This window comes from Abramis brama (assembly GCF_963993115.1).
Source record: "Abramis brama genome assembly, chromosome: 20".
NCBI classification, from domain to species: domain Eukaryota; kingdom Metazoa; phylum Chordata; class Actinopteri; order Cypriniformes; family Leuciscidae; genus Abramis; species Abramis brama.
In genome coordinates this window covers 20,488,754-20,511,032 of record NC_139982.1, presented here as the reverse complement: position 1 = coordinate 20,511,032, position 22,279 = coordinate 20,488,754, and the positions used below count along the sequence as shown (strand labels likewise).

The window sequence follows — 22,279 nt, the reverse complement described above, 5'->3', positions numbered from 1 at the left end:
AACATATCATGCAAAGAACATTGAAGAATTCACAGTGACATTTCCCAGAAACTCCAACAGAACTTGAGATGCCTTCAGGACTATCTGAGCGGTGACAGCACAGAGTTTGTTTGGACAAAAATATGTGTGTGAAGGTGAACCGAATGAGGACTTGGCCAGAGGCAGAGGCTCTTATACAGGATCTGATTTGAAGTGTTATTGCAGTGTGACAGAATTGTACCTGAAATAGCCATTATAAATTATTATTTAATATTAAACATGAATCAAATGTATTTAAATGTTAATTATTAATAATTATTAAATTATAATTATTATTTAATATTAATATATATTATATTATACAAATTTATATACACACTACACAAAAGTGGCTGTGTAAACTGTGATAATTTTACCTGAAATATATACATACATTTGTCATTATAGAGAGGTAAGATTATGAAATTAAACGCTTTATAATATAAAATAAATAAATGACAGATTTCATGTAGCATGGATTTTTAATTAGACCTAAAAAATATCATTTTGATACTATGTAATGACACTAATAATGTTGAAAAATAACTAATTAGTGTGTTAAACATGGATTATTTATTGTTGTTTAATAAATAATATGAAACAAAATTATTCAACCATTTAAAATAAATCCCGCGACCCTGGTTTTAATGAAAATCAAACACGCCGCTCTTTCTGGAGAGCCAATCAACGCTTAGAAAATCTCCGTGATCCCGCCTCCCACATTACCTCACTATCATGTGATCATGTGACAATATCACAACAAAAATGTCTGCCTGCTTTTCGCTGCGGGAAGTTGTTTAATCGTTTCACAAATATATCAAAAGGGTGTGTGCATTTGAGTCAAAACTACTGCGAAGCTGGCATCAAATGAAGACTTTTTTTTAAACCAACCGAGTCAGATAGTGAATATTTTACCACGTAAGCGACTGTACTTGTTGTATTGTACTGTACTGTACTAATTTGATTAATTAGTAACGCTAATATCTTGTGTTTTGTGAAAAGCGTCATCATGGAGCCCACCGCATCGGGAATATTCTGTAACAGGATGCTCAGCATGGTGAACTCTGAGGATGTGAACGCCATCATTCAAGCTCAGAGACATATGTGGGTTTCCCTATCTAGTGAGTGACTACCTAGGCAGCATTTTGTACTAGGTTTGTAACCTGATTTTGCTGCATGTCTTCCAGGCTGGACCGGTTTGAGAAGACCAATGAGATGCTGATCAACTTCAATGGGCTGTCCAATGTGCGCTTACAACAGATGAATGAACACTTTCTAATGCACACCCGTACATTGATAGAGATGAAGAAAGACTTGGACAGCATCTTCAGACGAATAAGGTATTATATCCACTAACTATATGGTGAATTAGGGTAATGTTGGACAACTAAGATCTGATGTGCACATTTCTTTACATCCATTACAAATTGCAAATTGTAGAAGCTGAAAGTGCAAACAATGTCTGAAATATATTATTTTACATATGTTTAATACTAATATTACAACGAATGGCGTAACAATCCATTTCCTAACATGATTTTGTGTTTCCTCAGGACTTTAAAAGGCAAGGTTGCGAAACAATATCCGGAGGCCTTTAGCAGTAAGTTATTGTGCATTATTTTATATTGTGATACATTACGATTAATACTGTGGCGATAATTATTTTCTAGATAATTATGTTATGGAATTTAACCGACACATGTATGATATTAAAAAACTAAATGACGAAGTAAAACACAAAAACTAAGTCAATAGATTTTTGTCCATGTTAAAACAATGTTTTTATGTCTAGAAAAACACTCATGTTCAATCTTAAATCTTATAATTATTTTATTTTTTGCAATAATCTAGCATTATTTCTTTAATCTTTAATTGCAGATAAATGATGACAAAATAATCTAAAAAAAAATACAGAAATTAACATTCACAATTCAATATCAAATATTTACTGATATATATATATATATATATATATATATATATATATTAAAACACCCATGTACATTAAAGTTAAAAAGTTTGGTTTAGTAAGATTTTTTTAAAAGAAATTAATACTTTTATTCAGCAAGTATTAATTCAACTGATCAAAAGTGACAGTAAAGATATTAATAATATTACAAAATATTTTTATTCAACTAAATGATGTTTGGACTTTCTATTAATCAAAGATTCCAGAAAAATAAAAATGTATCCCTGTTTCCACAAAAATATAGCACAACAATTTTCAACATTGATAATAATTATAGAATTATTAATTATAAAAGCAGCAAATCAGCATATTAGAATGATTTCTGAAGGATCATGTGACACTGAAGACTAGAGAAATTATGCTAAAAAAAGTCAGCTTTGATATCACAGGAATAAATTACATTTTAAAATATATTCAAATAGAAAGCAGCTATTTTAAATTGCAATAATATTATTTACTGTTTTTACTGTATTTTTGATCTTTTTTAAGTACCCCAAGCATTTGAATGGTAGTGTATAATATAAATATTTAGTGCATTTCTAATTATGTACCAGTTTTGCTGGTGTTGTATAATCAAACCACTTTGTTTCCAAAAGGCATCAATGAAAGTTCCAACCTGGAGGATGATGATGATGAGTTTGACCCCATCCCTCCCAGTGTGGCCATCACTACCACTGCAACGTCCGAACAGAGCACAGAGTCATGTGACACAAGCCCTGATGTGATATCACCCACCATTAGCTGCTGTTCTGAAGACCCCTCTCAAGAGAACACCGGCACACCAACCTCTGACAGTCATGAACCGGCAGTGTTACGGGACGAGGGTCCCGATTCAGCTGACATTTGAATTTCTAATATGGTGTTTACTACATCCAGATGCCACTTAATGATGCAACAGCTTAATGTTTACTATGTAAAATTGTGCTACTAATTTGGTGTTATTTTCAGTTACAACTTTACACATATTTAAATGACTGCTGTGGTAATAGCCTAGAAAATGAATTCAAACAATTTTTTGCAGATAAAACAATTCCGAAGATGATTGATACAATTAAATACAGACATGTTTGCCTGGTGTTGTGTAATATTTCATGTTCAAAACCGCAATAGTTATTATTTAGTTGGGGTTTTTTTGACTCAGAAATGCATGTCATTAATAAAAGCTTTGTAACTGTGACTGTCAGATTTTATTTTAATTAGACTCAAGCTAATTAGATTTAATTAGAATTGCTTGGATTTTTCTCTAAATTCGGAATAGTCTACTAATCTTACTATCTATTTACTAAAACATAACAATAGAAATAGTATTAGTAGTAAGATAGTATTCTATTCCGAATCCACCCACTTTTCCACGTATTTTTTTATTACAGTAAAATTACTACATTTCCCATAATTCACCGGACCGGATGCTCGCGACTTCAGCACATCAGCGCTATGCATCAGCGTCCCTCTGTTCCGAGTGCTCTACGTGTCTGTCCGTTATTTCACTAAACGCTCAATGTAAAGGATTATTTAGTTAAATACTGTATTTAAGAAAACAATGAGGCACTTAAAATAGCATTTCAAGGTAAGTAGAGAGCGAACTAATTAAAATGGCAAGCCAGACAAGTGCACGGCTAGCAGTGGCTAACACAGTAACCATAGACAACTGAGATAAACGAGCCTGCACATACAAATTGTTGAAATAAATTCACTTTAAAAAATGTTTACAATCTTATATGTATTAAAACGTTTCGCATATTTAGCATTGTATGCTAATAACATAGAACATAGTTACTGCTCATAAATGTGCAATTCTTGATGTACAAATGATGAATTGCAGCCTAAATTCATGAGGAAGATTACATCTAACTGCTGTGACGATGAGGAGGCTGAACAAAAAGAAAGCCCTGAACTTTGTGAAGGAGTTGGATGCTTTTCCCAAGGTTCCTGAGAGTTATGTGGAGACGACAGCCAGTGGAGGAACTGGTGAGATGAGCTGAGATTTCATTTGTCAAAATGATGTTTGGTTTAAAGAGACTACATAAATACACGTACGTGTGTGTGTGTGTGTGTGTGTTTGTATCAGTGTTATTTACTTGTTTGTGTAAGTAGTAGTATAGTATAGTATAGTATAGTATAGTACAATTGAAATACTGTTAGTTTTTATTTTGAATAAAATACATATTTTGAATGAGTTCTTAACTTGAGTTCTTAACTTGAGTTCTTAACTTGAGTTCTTAACTTGAGTTCTTAACTTGAGTTCTTAACTTGAGTTCTTAACTTGTTTTAAAAGTTGTATATATGGTTTTAATTACTTTTGATTTTAGGTTTATGTCAAATATCTGAAATAAAATAAGTTTATTTAACTTTAGTTAATGTTTATTTTAAGTAAAGAAATTTTTTTTTTTATTGTTTTAGTTTTTTGTTAAGTATTATAACCCTGGTGTATTAGATAGATAGATGGATATATAGATAGATAGATAGATAGATAGATGCTTTTTCCTTTCTGATTGTTCTTAAATATTACTGCTGTGATACTGAATTGAAACATCATAAATCAAATTAAATTGTGTTTTTTTCTTTCTCAGTGTCTGTGTTGGCCTTCACGGCGATGGCACTCTTGGCCTTCTTTGAGTTCTTTGTGTATCGGGACACATGGATGAAGTACGAGTATGAAGTGGATAAGGATTTTACTAGGTGACTCTTTAACATAACAGTAAATTGTTATTTTGTATCTGCACATAATATAGATGTGCATTAAAAACACTAACATTTTATTTCATCTTGCAGCAAACTCCGAATTAATATTGATATCACAGTTGCCATGAGGTGCCAATGTAAGTAAATCGTTCTATAGTCATGTGTTGTATGACTTGCAGCATAAATTTGTCAATAATCTTTTGAATTTTTTGTTTCAGTTGTTGGTGCAGATGTGTTGGATCTCGCTGAGACGATGGTGGCATCTGACGGCCTGCAGTATGAACCCGTGAGTATCTGAATGTTACTTATTTCCTAGTATATTTTATAGCGGTGCCGTAACATGTTTATGACTCTTTCGCAGGTTATTTTTGACCTTTCTCCTCAGCAGAGAATCTGGCACAGGTACATTTCTTTTCATTTGTTTATACCGATTACGTTTTCAACCTCCAAAGTGGTTCCTGTGACCTATGACCTTAGGACACAATTGTAATGTCATATATTTGTCAATATAAAGATGTAATTATAATAAGAAAAATCCTTTTTGTGTCCCTCAGAACACTTTTGCTCATTCAGGACCGTCTGCGTGAGGAACATTCACTCCAGGATGTTCTGTTCAAGAATGTCATGAAAGGTGCCCCCACTGCTCTCCCACCCAGGTCAGAACACATGACACCTGTACGAGAACGTATTTGACCACGTCAAACGTAAAGTCAGCATGAAACGGAAGTTTTGATAGTCTTTTATTTCCTATTGTGACACATATATGTCGGCTTCTCGAACAAGAAAAAATGTGGGCCAGGGCTTGATTTTGTCCGTCAGGAATTGATTGGATGGTTGTGGTTTGCTATTGGTCAATCTTATGTGAGTGACAGGTTGTCCCGCCTACTCGTCCATAAACGCATCATCAGAGAAGAGATGAAATGAGGGGAAGTTATTTTAAATAAAGAAGGCACATGAATAATAAAATGTGCACGGATAAATAATTTATAATAAATACTGCAACATTCCATAAAAAATAAGAATTGTCCATTTTGATTTCATAGTGACTTTAAGGAGTATGTGATTTTTTTGTTGACCATGTAGGGAAGATGACCCCACACAGCCTCTAAATTCCTGCCGGATTCATGGACACCTCTATGTTAATAAAGTAGCAGGAAATTTCCACATCACTGTTGGCAAGTATGTTTCGTTTCATTCTGTTTTTTGCATCCAATCACATTTTGACTCCATTAAAAGTTGTTTTTAAGTGCAAACTTACTTTTAGTTCAAATGCATGTCAGTTGAAGAGTCCATTTGATCGTTGATGTAGTCAGATGATGTACACCTTTGAATGAGACCGAACTGTATATATTCTTATTTCATGTTCATTTCAGGGCCATCCCACACCCCCGAGGTCATGCTCATCTAGCGGCCCTGGTCAGCCATGAGAGTAAGATGAAGAGCGTCTTCAGACCTTAACTAAGTTTGTTCATATGCATGTTCTGGAAGTGGGTTTTGGTGCTGGAGATATTTTCTGAATGGCTCATTCTATCCAAAACATATCCAGTGCTTTTGCATCCAGACTAGAAGGCAACTTCTGTTCCACTAAAAAAGGAATAGGTACCTTAAGATTTATGTCCAAAAGGTCAGTTCGCTAATAAGGAGGACTGTTTTATTTTTCAGCATACAACTTCTCCCATCGGATAGACCATCTGTCTTTTGGAGAGGAAATCCCAGGCATATTAAATCCACTAGATGGCACAGAAAAAGTGTCCGCAGATCGTAAGTGATTTTAACATTTATCAAAAATTTCAGGAATTTTTTTTTTTATAAATATAATATTTATATAAAATATTATATATAAATAATGACAAAATATTTTATTTAAAATATATATTTTTGCATTTTTCTAATTCAGTTACATTTTTATTCAAATTTTAGCATCACATTATGAGAAATCATGAGCTGAACTCAAAGATCTAAGACTTTTTCTATGTACACAAAAGGCCTATTTCTCTCAAATATTGTTCACTAAATCTGTCTAAATCTGTGTTAGTGAGCACTTCTCCTTCGCTGAGATAATCCATCCACCAGAGTGGCCTTTTATTGTGGCCAGCCTAAGGCACACCTGTGCAATAATCATGCTGTCTAATCAGCATCTTGATATGCCACACCTGTGAGGTGGATGGATTATCTCGGCAAAGGAGAAGTGCTCACTAACACAGATTTAAGCCCTATTCGCACGGGATTAGTATTACCTAGGGACCTCCGGTAATTTGTAATAATCGCAGAGGTCGTCTGTGATTTTTATCCCGTGCGAATCTGCCATGTCTGTAAAAATGTCTGTAAAAATTCCCCCGAAAATTACCTACCGTATTTCGGCCAACACAGGGGTCCTCTGATAATACCAGTCCCGTGCGAATCCCCATGTCTGTGATTTGGGCTGTTTTTCTGTGAGCCTATCGTTTCCTAAAGAACGTAATAACCATTATGGGCCGTTTAACAGTCCATTTTACGTCTGTATTAAAACTATATTAACAATAAAATCTCTCGATATGCTCTACTCCAATCCGATTATAGTTTTTCTCCAAAAAAACTATGAAGTGCTGCAAAAGAGAAAACAAACTACAGTAAAGACGTGATCCGGAAGCTCAACTCGGACCGTTGTCATGGAAACGTCAAATTAAGCATTTTGGCGGAACATGGAAGCTCTTTTGGAAAGTTAGATGCTTTTTGTGGTAGTGTAACTTAGTAGTCTGTATCGTGGAGCATTTCTTTGTCTCACACGGCCTCTAAAGACGTCTATCCTGTAAATATCTCAAGAAATCAAAGTGCGAAAGAGTAAAAATGATATAAAATGAAATAAACCAAATAAAATGAATAGAAAAACAAGCCTATCGCGACGTTTCTGTATTTATAATACCTTCTTCAGGCAGGCTTGTTGTAAATATGGACAAAGAATAAAAGAAAAAGATGTATTATATATTTATACAATAATATTATATTCTATAATATATATAATATATTTCTCTAATAAATTGGTTTTAAATAAGTTCTTTTTTTGAATTGCAATACTGCAGCGCGATCTTCGTTTCAGCACGTTCAGCTATTGAAGTGTGAATGCTGTAAAGTCCGTAAACTCGAGGGAATTTATTTGCCCGTGTGAATGAGCCACCAAAAACACAGACGTCAGGGGGTAATTTCTTAATTACAGAGGTCCAGGGGTAATACTAATCCCGTGCGAATAGGGCTTTTGACAGATTTGTGAACAATATTTGAGAGAAATAGGCCTTTTGTGTACATAGAAAAAGTCTAATATCTGAGTTCAGCTCATGAAAAATGGGGGCAAAAACAAAAGTGTTGCGTTTATAATTTTGTTCAGTGTATATGAATGACTTTATAAATAATATTTATAATTTATATTAATTTATCATTTAAAAATATATAGTATAAAAATGATAGGGGTCCAAAAGTCAGAATCTTTTTGTATTTTTCAAATTCAGTAGATTTTTTTCTTAAATTATATTATCAGATTGACAATTTAAAGTTAAATTTCTGATTACCCTGTTTTGTCTTTTTTGCTAGATAATCAGATGTTCCAGTACTTTATTACCATTGTGCCCACAAAACTACAGACGTACAAGTTGTCAGCGGATACACACCAGTATTCAGTCACTGAACGGGTACAGACGGCTTCAAAATTTCAAAATATATATTCATAACCATCTGTTGTTTTAATTCAAGTTGCAAATCAAACTGACACGATTTTGCAAATTTGAATTTTAAAAAGTGCGTAGTGTATGCATGATTGCAAATGATGATCACTGGGCTCATTTGGACTCTTTCCTTTAGGAGCGAGTGATTAACCACGCAGCGGGGAGTCATGGGGTTTCTGGGATCTTCATGAAGTATGACATCAGCTCTCTGATGGTAAAGGTGACAGAGCAGCACATGCCCCTGTGGCAGTTCCTCGTGCGCCTCTGTGGCATCATAGGAGGCATTTTCTCAACAACAGGTAAATGGACAGAGATCTGCTAATCAAAAATATCTAATTTGAAATGATTCCATGATTGTGATTTGTTTCTGCAGGCATGTTACATGGTCTGGTTGGCTTCTGCGTAGACGTGGTCTGCTGTCGTTTTAAACTAGGCGTTTACAAGCCAAAGACTGTAAGTAGTAGCGGGGGGGTTTTATGCATCGTTTTTTAAATGTTTTGGAACTGAGCATTGACTCTTGTTGTCTTTTGTTTTAGATGAGTGTTTTTGATGGCCACATGAACAGCCTGACGCCACTACTTTCTGAGAACACCGAACACTAGCTGGGCTCTTCTACTTACTTACCACGTTTAAAGATCAATTCAGTCTGAAACACAAGGATTCAGTTAATACATGATATTGAGGTTGACTGTCATTTGTGTTACTGTAAAGAGCCAACTGCACTGACACAATAAACATTACACAGGTATGAATTCATAAATTAGTAGTTTCCCCAGAAAATTTTGATTGGTGCAAAAATCAATGAATTTAAATCAGTGGACAGCTTTTTTTTAAAGTGCGTTTGTTGTAGAAAAAGATTCTTGCATAAAAGCTCGTTAATGTTATTGCACTCATGAAAACGTCTTATATTTTTATTAAAATGTTTCTAAATGCAGGCATTTCAATTATAATTTGATCGTCTTCGATTGCACGAAATACTCCTTTTAAAAAGTGCAGATCTGAACATCAGACGATTTAGTCTTAGGCGAAGTGGCATTTAATACAATCTTAAAATATGAACTGAAGTAGCATCAGGAACATTTCAGACACGACCCATTCACGACAGTATTAGCATCTGGCTGGGATGTTTGTAATGATTGTCCCCAGCCAGAGCCGAGATCTCCACCTCAGGAAGGATTGACTATTTTCTATTCATATGCATTTTAAGAGATTGTGTTTGATATTGAAGTAGTGTGAAATAATTAATTTAAAGCATATTGAACATTCTTTCTGAAATCATTTCCCACATTATATTTGCATGATCATAGATCACACTGTAATGATTAAATCAGAAAAGAATTTGTAGTCTGGAGACAAATTACAGTCACGTATAACATCCTGTTGGTGCATTTTGCTTAGTTTATGAATTTTAACATGACATTCCCCAGGATTGTGATGTTTCCTTCCCTATTATTCAGCGTGTCTTCTGAGAGTCCAAATAAAAACACTTTCTTATGCACCTGCACACCTGTGATATCTGTTTTTGAGTGTCACCACCGTCTGTTCTTGTCTCCTGAGCAGCGGAATAAAATCTTGACTTCATAGTTTGTCCTCGGAAACTTACATTAGTCGCCTCTTGAAGGATTTAAAGCCTGAGGTTAGTTGGGTTTTTATTCAAATGAATAAATATACAATTTATTCTTGCATGTAATGAAACATTCTCATTTGCTTTCTTACCCAAAGGACCCAAGAAAGTGCAAGTGTGCAAATGACAATTACCAGAGTCATCAACCTTGTTATCAGCAGATCACATTACAGACCATACAAATCACAACTAGATTGCAATAAAAACAAAAGAAAAATGTGTGAAAAGAAATAATAATAATAATAATAATAAAAAGTAATTTACTCACTTTCATGTCATTCCAAACCCAAATGACTTTCTTTGTTCTGGGCAACACAAAGGAGAACTTTTGAAGAATGTTCAACTGTTTTCTACACAATAATACTTTGTTAGTTCATCATAATTCATTAAAAAGCTGTCAAGCTCCAAAAAGACTAAAAATGGATCATAAAAGTGGTTATGACGACTCATTTGAACTACTTTTATGTCACTTTTTGAAAGTTGAAAACTCCAGTCCCCGTTTGCTGTAACTGCGTGGAAAAGAGCAACCGGGACATTCTTCAAATTATCTTCTTTTAAGTCCCACATAAGAAAGCAAGCCAGACATGAGGGCGAGTAAATGATTAAGTATCTCTTAAAATATTTGGTAAAATTATCTGTAACAAAACTTTTGTGTGACTTTAGGCTTGAATTATGTGAAAAAAATCTCTCGAACAAGCTCAAGAGCCTCATCATCCACACCAGGCTTCTCTGAAGTTCCTGAAGCATCAGGAGGAGATTTTAAATGGCAGTCTGGTTTTGTACTGGTACTTTCTTCCATGCAATGTCCATATGGCACAGTCTCTTGCTCGGCAATGTTTGAAACATATGTCCTGTCCTGTACATCTGAGTCAGACGTGTCTTCATCTGTCTCTGGAATGAGGATTACCTCCTCCGGGGCCTGCATTGCATCTCTAGCACATGACTATGATTCATAAGAGAAATAATAATAGGTCTGTATCATGTGCCATAAATAATTCATTTATGAGTCAAAATCCTTTTACCTTATCATCCTTCAAAATGCTGAGCGCGGTTTCCACGAGCTCCCTCTCGTTCATCCAGTACGTGACGACACTGAGAAAGACATCGTAGGGCGAAAACAATTTTTCATGAAACGTCCGTCCGTTCACATTATTATTATTAATAAGTGATAGTTCTTAAATGTGTTTCTACCTCCGTCTCTTCTTCGCTCTCCGTTTTGAGGTTTTAAGTGATTTCTTCTTTTCTGCTTCTTTATCTTTACTGCATTTAACGTCAGATTTCACCATCCAGAGTGGAAGGTTTCGGGGCTTTTCGGACATTATGTAGTTTAGGATTCATTCGTACCGAACCAGCCAAGAAATATTCTTTTTAAATTCCTCATTGACTGTTTTTAAGATAATGAATGTTGTGTGTGCCTCCTTGTGGTCTGGAGAACAATATACGGTTATTTCACAAGAAAACTTGTTTTAACTGTAAAACCATGTGTAAAACGTGACCCAACGTGACATTTATGAAAAATACACTTTTCCTGAAAATACAGTAGGCTTTAATGTAAATATATATCTTCACACACATACACACACACACAGCTGGTCAGATTATTTGCAAATTGTATTCAGTTACGGATGACAAATAGTTAGTAACGTAATCCAGATTACTCAGATTACTCAGACTATTTTTTAATTTCTTCTGACCTAACTCGATTAATAATATACATTTTTAATATCATATTAAATATAAATAATGGAAAAATAAAAAATATTTTCCATTTTCTGTTATCAACAACTTGCAATGCATTAAAGCCAGCGTTTTTGAAAAAAGTTGCCAGTCACTGCCAGTATTTTTGATCATTTTCACAAAAGTTTCATGGCCCCCAGAATATTTTGATGTATGAATATCTGAACGTGCAATATATCAAAAGAAAGAACAGACCCCTGCTTTTAAACAAACAAAATCATGCTAATTTAATGCATTCTGTTTTTATTAACATTTTAATGTGGTTAAGTTTCATATTTTTTCTTTTTTTTAAATAGCAAAAAGCTGAAAAAATCGTGTTTTTGTCAAAGGCTATATCTGGATGGGATTAAGAACGATGGTCAAAATGATGATTAATCTCATTATTTTACATATGCATATGCTTACATATGCTATCGCTTGTTTCTGCCACTTCTTCACGTCTTTTTCAGAAGATGTCTAATAGAGCCCCCTAATAAAACACAGAAAGCTGGAAATTTCCGTCAATGGTGGGGAAAGAGTTCAGAATTACATAACTGGGGTTAATGAAAGAACTGCAGAGAAATTGTGAGTTGATGAAAAGCTGAGTTGATGAATTAAATCACAAAAATAAAAATGAATAAATCATTTGAAAATAGAAGATAAATAAATATGATTAAACAAATACAATGACTGAACTAAAAATATGAATATTTTATTTGTTTACCTGCATGTCAATGTGACCATTATCTGACATCAGAGCACATGTGTTGTTCAATTATTGAAAAATTAACTTAAAATCTCAGGGGTCTCCAAAGTGTCTGGTAAAAAAAGGTTTGAGAATCCTTGCATTACATGAACAAATCAATAATAAAAGGCAATGACATTACACATTCGAAGTTTTCCAGGTTTGTTTCCATAATTAGTAAAGGCCTCTGGATATGATGAAGACACTGTTTCACAGTTATATATCAGCAGTGTTTAGTAACTTGCATATTTATTCAACTCATACCTGGTGTAAATGAGAGGTGCTTCAAATGTAGAAGCGTCACAAATTGTTTTACATGGCCCTTCTAAACAATATGATGCACAATAGGATTATGAATAATTTACTGTCATTGTGTGACTATGTAATAATGTAATTCATAAAAAGTAACTAATCTGATTATGAGCATTTTATACTATAATCTAATTATGCAATCATTTACATGCGATCAGTTACTGCACTGCACGCACACACACATATATATAAATATATAAATAAACAAAAATATAAACACACACACAAATATATATATATATATATATATATATATATATATATATATATATATATATATATATATATATATATATATATATATATATATATATATATATTAGGGCTGGGAAAAGATTAATCGCGATTAATCGCATCCAAAATAAAAGTTTGCATCTACACGATATATGTGTGTGTGCTGTGTATAATTATTTTGTATATAAAAATACACACACTTGCATGTATTTATTTAAGAAATATTTGTTATTTATATATAAAATATTTAAATTTATATATAATATAAATTATATATAAATATATACAGTATATACATGCAAATATTTCTTAAATATATACATGCATATGTGTGTGTATTTATATATACAAAATAATTATACACAGCACACACACATATATCATGTAGACACAAACTTTTATTTTGGATGCGATTAATCGCGATTAATCTTTTCCCAGCCCTAATATATATATATATATATATATATATATATATATATATATATATATATATATATATATATATATATATATATATATATATATATATATATATACACACACACATATACATATATATAAATATATATATATATATATATATACACACATACATAAATATTCAAGTGTCAAGTCTGTTTAATTATTTTTCAGTATGATGAATAACTGCTCACACAATCAGATATGAGTATAATCAGAACTATAAAAAGAACTTTAGACCTTGTCAGAGTTTATTTAACAGTATATCAGAATATCATACAGGTAAACAAGATTTTAGCAAAATTTATTATATCCGTACTGTTGCATTTCATAAAAATATTTGATCACTTAGTCTTTGAAACTATCAATAATACATTAAACCATATTTATAGGAGTACAGCTGTACAAGGTAAATACACATCTAACACTAGACAGTAATATTGATCTGAATGGGCCCCGGTACGTGCCATCTTTCACAGATTCAATATTTTCTTCCGTAATATAAAATGTTTTTTTTTGTTTTTTTTCTTTGTCTTATTTTCACAGCAGGCAGGATACAGCTTCAAACAGTAAAAGCTATGAGCTGTGCAATAAATGCATCTACCTTTTCCTTCACGGTTTCTCGCAGTCTGTCTCTCCATGTAAACAGCAGTTTATTCTAGCACACTGCACCCGATGATGGAATCAATGGAGACTACAAATATTATGTGCTAGCTACAAAAATCATCAGGGAGATATGAACAGGGAGCATTTTATTGTGGCACGCATTACTAATATACACTATCTTGTTTCCACTGCAAAAAAAAAAAAACTTGATTCATTATTTTCCTGTTGTTTTCCATCAAAAACATCCTTAAAACAAAATGAATCTACTCGATATTATTTATCTTGAAATAAGCTTATTTTTCTTACACCACTAGCAAGTAGTTTTTTTCTTATTTTAAGCATAAATGTAACCAAATTAAGTGAGGTTTGTACTTAAAACAAAAATAAACTTAAGATACACATATTCTGTTTGTTTTTTTCATTCACACATTTCAAAAGTATGACAAATTTCCATTAAATTGGATTGAGTAATCTATAAATGGTGTAATTTTTCGGGTCAGAGGTCACTTGCGCATGGCTGTTGACAGAAGCCAGTTATAGTTTATTAAGTTTTAAATATAGATTTTGTTTTAATAAAAACACTTCTCTTCAGAAGGCCTTTATTAACCCCTGGAGCCGTGTGGATTGCTTTTATGATGGATGGATGCGCTTTTTTGGGCTTCAAAATCTCAGTTACTATTCACTCCTATTATAAAGCTTGAAAGAGCCAGGATATCTTTTAATATAACTCAGATTTAAGGATGTTTAGGAAATGTTACAGGAAAACAATGTTTTTTTTTTGTTTTTTGTTTTTTTGCAGTGTTGAAAAGTAGGAATGTGATAAGCTTAAATTGATATGCAACATTTTCAATACATCTCTGGATGCAGTTTCAGGATATTCTGTAGTTCAAGAAACCGCTTGAAAATCCGGAAATACATTCCACATACCTCAAAAACAATTGAATTGGCACAGATATCAACCTGCGATCAGAATGACAGGTGCTGAGCAGCATAAGACAATTTCACAATTAAATGAATACAAAAAGAGGTGAAACACTGCATGGCATCGAACCCTCCCTCCATCACTGTAAATGTTTCTGTTGATCACTATCACCGTATGAAACGCATTAACACACAGTCTCCTCCTTCTATTGAAAAGTTCAGAATGACAGAGGTTTGGATAAAACAGCGTTTGCCGCAACAAACACAAAATCTTGATATATTATCTCCTTATTTTCTCATGACGCTGTCCACATGTGCCAGATCAGAATTTTTGATCTTTATACATTTTCACTAACAAACTATTTTCACGAGATCAGAAAAAATTGGCAAAGTTTGTCACCCTGAAATCAAAGGTGAAAACAAAAGATCAGCTCTTAAGATGTTTCTATTTTTTATGTAAAATGCATATTTCATACTGCTCTTTTTCCTGCCAGTAAGGCACTCTGCCCCATACAACTGGGTCCCACCCATTCATGCTAGAGAGACCCTGATCATGCCCAAATCATTTAAAAACATCCCTTTTCCTCGCCTCCCAGCTGAACCTTAACCGTGTCTTAACCAGGTGTGAGTGTCAAACGATAAACCGAAAGCGACTGGAATTTAAAGTTCACGATAAATGGCCGATATTGAAATTCCATACCATTTTGTTTAAAAAAATAAAACACAAAAAAATAAAAATCAATCATTTTAAATGCTACAAGTGAATTTAGACATCACAACATTATGTACAGTATGAAAAAATAATATGCATTGTGAGGTTTGCTAAAAATCACATTTAATAGTGTTATTACATTATTTATATTTTTAAGATTAACTTTGAGTGAGTGTTAGATGACAGCAAGAGAAATCTAAACGTAAAAACGTAAAAAAAGAAATGAGCAGGCAAAATGAAATACCCAATATCAAAATCGGCCAATAACAGCACCAAAATCTCGCACCAGGAATGTGCATTAAAGGGACAATGTGTAGTTTTTTAGGTATTTTATTATCTAAAATCAATATTTTTATTCTTAAATATGTCCTCAATGGTGTACAAATACCTCTGCCAATGATCTGACTTATACTCGTAAACGAAGAATTTATTATCTTTATATACATGGGACGGGTAGGACCACGGAGGCTTCCATGTAGTTCCGCCATCTTTAAAAACTATAATAACAGAGAGGGACAAAAAGTACTAGGCCAACGCGTTTTCGTTCAGAACCAGCGTCACGTGACTGAAACCAGCAGAAACGGAGGAGCAGAGCAGTGAGAGGCGCTTGTCACTGCCCCGGCAAGTTTAAAAGGCTGCACTGTACAGTTAGTCACAGGATAAGGAGTCCTCGTCGTCCGTAAAAACGAAACGTGACCGGAGATTACAAAAAACAAGGGTTAATGTCGGGATAGCTTTTTCCAGGTGGAAAGAGCTAATGCAGGAGAAAGCTTTCAAAAGAGACGCTGAAGTTGCCTGCTTTCTTCCCGACAGGTAAGTCAATGTTACGGTCTTAATTACAAGCTTTTTTTCATTGCTTGGTTGTGTACTTTATTATATAGACAGACAGTAGAACTCGATGAAGTGCTATTAAAAGACATCCTGTCATAGCTTTATGCTACGTAACGGCTACCGTAGATGCAACACGCATTTGAAAAAGCGAGGCTTTTCAAAAAATTCGTGTGAATGCAAAATACAATTTCACCACTAGATGGGAGAAATTCCTACACATTGTCCCTTTAAGAAAGTAAATGGAAAAAATGCTAGGTAGCCCCGCACATAATTACATCTTATTGGTCCAAAATCCACATTTACATATATATAGCCCCCTCCATAAGTATATCTCATTGGTCTAAAATTCACAATGACATGTATGTAGGAACCCCAACCTATAATTACATCTCACTGGTCCAAAACCCACATTTGCGTGTATGTAGCTCCGCTCATAATTACATATTATTGGTCTAAAATCCACATTTACGGGTACGTAGCCCCACTTAATAGTTACATGTTAATGGTCCAAAAATCCACATTGCTGTTTATTACACATCTAATACATTCTGACTAGATGTGTTTTTTTGCATTTGGAGCGAATAGGCAAATTATTGTTTTGTCGCACTTGGTTAAGACACGGTAAAAGACTACATGTCTCCTGGTCTCAGACCAAACTGCCCTGAAAAACTCCCTCCTTTTTTTAATTAGCTCCGCTAATTAGCTCCCATGAACTACGGAGCCATCAGAGACGTGGGAAAGAAGCTTGTGAGGTGTAAGATGGCACCCCAAATCCACAGTGGCGGCACACAGTACAGGCCCAACGAGGCCGGAATGACGCACTGAGGCTTCAGAAACATCTGCGGTCCTTCTTCGGTTCAGTTCGCGACGTAACCGAACGTTTGGCTGGGTGGGTTCATCGATAGACTAAACCATACTAATGTAACACATTGTCTTGGGTTCTAAAGGGATACGTCCATGCGGCAGATTTGGCGATTGATATGCATTTACCTCCCATAATTCAGCCCGAATGGGTCGGCGTGATACTTTACCTTGTATCTCCATCATGGCGGCCTCCTTTTATATTTACTGTCAGTGTTTTACAATGTCTATGGTGACGTTTTTTTCCCCCCATCAGACATATGATGAAACTCGATACTAAAACGTTGAAGTTCTCAACTCTGAAGTTTGTGTGTTTCTTCGGGAATCTCTTTTCATGCTACACATATATTTGCGATATTTGACCCCCAGTATCGCTAGGGGCTCGTTCTCAACATCTTGAAATGATACAAAAAATAAACAACCTCTACAAGATAAACAAATAGAGAGAGCTCGGGTCCACAGAACGGAAGAACGAGGTGTTGAAAGTTCGGCTCATTCCCCTGCGAGAAGCTTCCGCTCTGGATCCGGAATTAAACAGCGAGAGGGCGAGCCACGCGTCTTTGGCTGCCGTTCATCTGGATTGTTCAGAAAAACTCTTGGATCAGCGACTATATGAAAAGCAAGTTGGATGCGACAATCCATTTGAGGTCTCCATCTGTTCTTAATATTTCGACTTTTATGATCCATCTTCTCTGTTTTATAGGCTGTTCAAATCACAGCTCTTACAGGTGGACCTGCCACCCTTTGTTCCGCAGGCGAAGCCCCACAAAACTGACCATGAGGGGTGCTGTGATTGGTCCAGACTGTCACAGAATGCCACTGAAAGTCCAGGGTTTGAGGCTGGATGAGATGACAGGTGACGGCGAAGGGCAATGTCACGCTAGCGGGGTGAGACTACTTCCGACAAGGCAGGGGCGGCTGGAGAGACAGCACTCCGGGAGGCGGCACTGTCTACCAGGAAACATAAAGAACCTGTGAATCACCCGATACACCTGACTGCACATCAAGGTTACTGCCAATGGACACAACAGAAGCTTGGGGAGCAATGGACTGAAACATTTTAGTAGCATTTCCAGTAACAAGCTAATTTAGCATTAGCATAACATGTAACGTAACACAATGATACTATCCCTCATCCGTAACATTGGTAAGTTTGATTCATGTTAGTGAATTGGTTCATTTGGATGGTTTGTGTAAATGAACTACTTCTAAAAATGATTCTGTGTGGCCTTTTATATCTTTTGCATAGTCAATTATTTTATGAAATACAGCATTCATTACTGTATTTTCAACTTAGTACATATGTATATATACATAATTTTTATTATAAACATTTATATAAATAAAAAAACATACATACATACTAGGGCTGTCACGATATGATCTCGCGATTATCGCATCCAAAATAAAAGTTTGTATTTTCATAATAAATGTGTGTGTACTGTGTATAATTATTTTGTATATTTAATACACATACGTGCACGTATATATATAAAAAAAAAAAAAAAATGTTATTTAGATATACAATATTTATATTTATATAATATAAATTATATATAAATCTATAAACAGTATATACATGCAAATATTTCTTAAATATATACAAGCATGTGTGTGTATTTATATATATAAAATAATTATACACAGTACACACACACATTTATTATGTAAATACAAACTTTTATTTTGGACGCGGTAATCGCGATATCATATCGTGACAGCCATAATACATACGAATTATGAAGGGCCAAACAGGAAATAATTCTATGAAATCTGATCATAAAGGAAGTTATTAAAATATAAATGCAAATATGAATATATTCTGAATATATAAATGCAAATGATCAATACATCTATGTAAATCTGAATATATATATATATATATATATATATAAATAAAACTTATTGGATTAGCATAAATACAGTATAAACAATTATTTACACTGAACAAAATTATGAGAAATCATGAGCTGAACTCAAACTTTTTCCATGTACACAAAAGGCCTATTTCTCTCAAATATTGTTCACTAAATCTGTCTAAATCTGTGTTAGTGAGCACTTCTCCTTTGCCAAGATAATCCATCCACCAGAGTGGCCTTTTATTGTGGCCAGCCTAAGGCACACCTGTGCAATAATCATGCTGTTAATCAGCATCTTGATATGCCACACCTGTGAGGTGGATGGATTATCTCGGCAAAGGAGAAGTGCTCACTAACACAGATTTAGACAGATTTGTGAACAATATTTGAGAGAAATAGGCCTTTTGTGTACATAGAAAAAGTCTAAGATCTTTGAGTTCAGCTCATGAAAAATGCGGGCAAAAACAAAAGTGTTGTCTTTTGACAAGTTTTATTTTTGACTTTATAAATAATATTTATAGTTTATATTAATTTATCATTTAAAAATATATAGTATAAAAATGATAGGGGTCCAAAAGTCAGAATTTTTTTGTATTTTTCAAATTCAGTAGATTTTATATTATCAGATTGACAATTTAAAATTAAATTTCTGATTTTTGTCTTTTTTGCTAGATAATCAGATGTTCTAGTACTTTATTACCATTGTACCATTGTTATATATATATAGTTTTAATTCCTGAAAATGTAAACGAAAATTCTGAATGTATATTTCTGAATCTTGATTATGTAAATATAATGTAAATATATAGTTTAAATATTTAATAATAAGTTAATTTTAAATAAATAAGAATAAATAATTCTCTTCTAGAGAAATAAGAATTAAATAAAAATTAATAACCCTTTGCTAAATTCCACCCCCATATTTTTAATCCATATAATTTTATCAGATTTTGGGGTAATTTAGAAATGATTCAATAAATACTTCTCTGGTTGTAAATAATCTTATAGTTATATATTTTTAAACATCGCCCCTTGAATAACTTCATTGTTTTTAGCTACTTTTTGTTAGTAATGGGAAGCTTGATTGCAATTTAACTACTTTAATGCTTCCCCAACACTGTCATAGGCACACATTCACAGTGACACAAAACTACACACAAACACATTTTTCGACCAATCACAGTCTAGCTAAAAAATACTCAGACATGCAGCGTATGCTAGCGTGCCAATGCAAACAGAAACAGAACAGAAGCAGAGAGAAAATCAACAGTTATAGAAGAAACGCAAGCAGAAAGACGTGCAGGATGCCACGAACCGTGTCTTTAGAGTGTCCCATTATGAAGAAATAGGGTGAGGCTAGAGTGTCGCTTTTCATGCACATGGAAAGGTTGGTAGATACCATTCCTACAGGACAGGAAGTAAAAGACTGAACTATTGCATTGCACAGAAGAGTTAGAAAAACAGTGCAGCTGATAGAAGAGAGGAGTTAAGACAACACTGGTTACAGGCTACCAGACGTTATATCACTAAATGAAAGTTCACTGAAAGTTTAATTGATATAGTGAGTCATCAAAAGCTTTTAAGCTTTTAACAGAAAGCTTTAAGCTAAAGCAAACCGTCAAGATCACAGTGTAGCGTTTGAGCGATTGTTCCCCGTTGCACTCCAATAAGAGCATTTATGAGCTTATTTATGAGCCAAAATCAGCAGATTTTTAGTTTTAAATCATGATGATCAATTCTACGTTTATCTGAAAAGTTGCTAATGGCTATAGAAGCTTTTCTTTTGGCTGTGTGTATTGCGATACTCACCATATTCCGGCACCTGTCCCGTGCCCCTCTTCAACAGCAGGCGCACTCGACGTCCACCGGCCTTGATGAGCTCGATGGCGCGAGCGTGACTCATGTCTCTCGTACTCTCACCGTTAATTTCAATAATCTGATCTCCAACCTGCGGACACGAGGAAAATCAGGAGGGGATATTCTGAGTCAGGATCTTGTATCACACTGAAGGCGTTTATAGTATGACATAACTGACCAATCAGAATCAAGTATTCTAGAGAGTCGATAAGTGCAAATACACTACCATTCAAAAGTTTGGGGTCTGTACCATTTTGTATGTCTCTTAGTGTCTTCAGCTCACCAAAGCTGCATTTATTTGATCAAAAATACATTAAAAACAGTAATATTGTTGAATAATATTAAAATTGAAAAAATTACTGTTTGAATTTGAAAATGTAATTTATTTCTGTGATATCAAAGCTGAATTTTCAGCATCATTACTCATCATTTGCTGCTCAAGGAACATTTCTTATTATTATCAATCTTGAAAACAGATGTGCTGCTTAATATGCTTTATATTTTTGTGGGAATTTTTTTTCTTTGTTGAATAGAAAATTCAAAAGAACAGAATTTAATTGAAAAATAAATTATTAATGTCACTTTTGATCAATTTAAAAAGGGATATGGTGAAGGAAAAAATATTTGTCATTGCTTTTGCATTCTCTTGCAAATGTTTTGCGTTCCCCCGAAAAACCTTTTACGGGCTCTGTAATTTAATGCATCCTTGCTAAATAAAAGTATTAATTTCTTTAAAAACAAAAACTAAACTTTTGAACGGCAGTATATGTTGCAAGCCAAATATACTTTTACATATGCATTAAATGCACAATAAATGCATTTCTTCTTACACAGGGTGAAACGTTCAAAATAGATCTTAACAGTTTGAGAGTGAGACTCTCGTTTGTAAAAGTGCAATTATCGAAAGCCTTTTCCTTCTAACAATTTGAACTGACAATCTCAGAATGCACGTGTCTGAAGAGTTTTCTCACCCTCATTCTGCCGTTGCGGATCGCAGGTCCGTCCTCAGCCAGTCTCAGCACAAACAGGTCCATTTTATATTCCCGTCCCCCGCGGATACTAAAGCCAAATCCCTTCACACTTTTCTCCAGTTCCACAGTGAAATAGTCATAGTCCTAGAAAAATTTAAATAAATAAAAAATCTAAGTGTGGCACACTGCTTTTCAAGATATACATAT

At 34.1% G+C, this 22,279-nt stretch overlaps 5 protein-coding genes across 7 annotated transcripts in view; 2 read left to right on the top strand and 3 right to left on the bottom strand.

The window, feature by feature from the left end:
- The window catches only part of kctd15a (potassium channel tetramerization domain containing 15a), a 572,168-nt gene that overhangs the window by 133,994 nt on the left and 415,895 nt on the right, over positions 1–22,279 (bottom strand). The gene's annotated exons all lie outside the window — the stretch shown is intronic.
- Positions 762–3,164, top strand: kxd1 (KxDL motif containing 1). Its single transcript, XM_084095993.1, has 5 exons — positions 762–936; positions 1,021–1,122; positions 1,206–1,358; positions 1,572–1,618; positions 2,584–3,164. The coding sequence occupies exons 2-5, from the start codon at positions 1,028–1,030 to the stop codon at positions 2,832–2,834; spliced, it is 546 nt and encodes a 181-aa protein (XP_083952119.1). The 5' UTR covers positions 762–936; positions 1,021–1,027; the 3' UTR covers positions 2,835–3,164.
- ergic2 (ERGIC and golgi 2) lies at positions 3,384–9,868 on the top strand. Its single transcript, XM_084095707.1, has 14 exons — positions 3,384–3,554; positions 3,810–3,955; positions 4,558–4,666; positions 4,760–4,806; positions 4,888–4,955; positions 5,031–5,071; positions 5,224–5,325; positions 5,753–5,848; positions 6,043–6,098; positions 6,332–6,430; positions 8,234–8,331; positions 8,501–8,663; positions 8,738–8,817; positions 8,901–9,868. Exons 2-14 carry the CDS (start codon positions 3,850–3,852, stop codon positions 8,964–8,966), a joined length of 1,131 nt encoding a protein of 376 aa, XP_083951833.1. The 5' UTR covers positions 3,384–3,554; positions 3,810–3,849; the 3' UTR covers positions 8,967–9,868.
- On the bottom strand, positions 10,001–11,395 carry LOC311071342 (uncharacterized protein). Its single transcript, XM_084095709.1, has 3 exons — positions 11,180–11,395; positions 11,011–11,080; positions 10,001–10,931 (listed from the first exon to the last, which is right to left on the bottom strand). The coding sequence occupies exons 1-3, from the start codon at positions 11,305–11,307 to the stop codon at positions 10,659–10,661; spliced, it is 471 nt and encodes a 156-aa protein (XP_083951835.1). The 5' UTR covers positions 11,308–11,395; the 3' UTR covers positions 10,001–10,658.
- magi2b (membrane associated guanylate kinase, WW and PDZ domain containing 2b) overlaps positions 13,684–22,279 on the bottom strand; it is an 85,762-nt gene continuing 77,166 nt past the window's right edge. For all 3 annotated transcript variants that reach the window (XM_084094712.1, XM_084094714.1, XM_084094713.1), the window contains 4 exons: positions 22,073–22,216; positions 21,054–21,192; positions 20,560–20,648; positions 13,684–18,336 (listed from right to left, as the gene is read on the bottom strand). In XM_084094712.1, the coding sequence (XP_083950838.1) occupies positions 18,280–18,336; positions 20,560–20,648; positions 21,054–21,192; positions 22,073–22,216 (429 nt within the window). In that variant the 3' untranslated portion in view covers positions 13,684–18,279. The remainder of the gene's footprint in view (positions 18,337–20,559; positions 20,649–21,053; positions 21,193–22,072; positions 22,217–22,279) is intronic.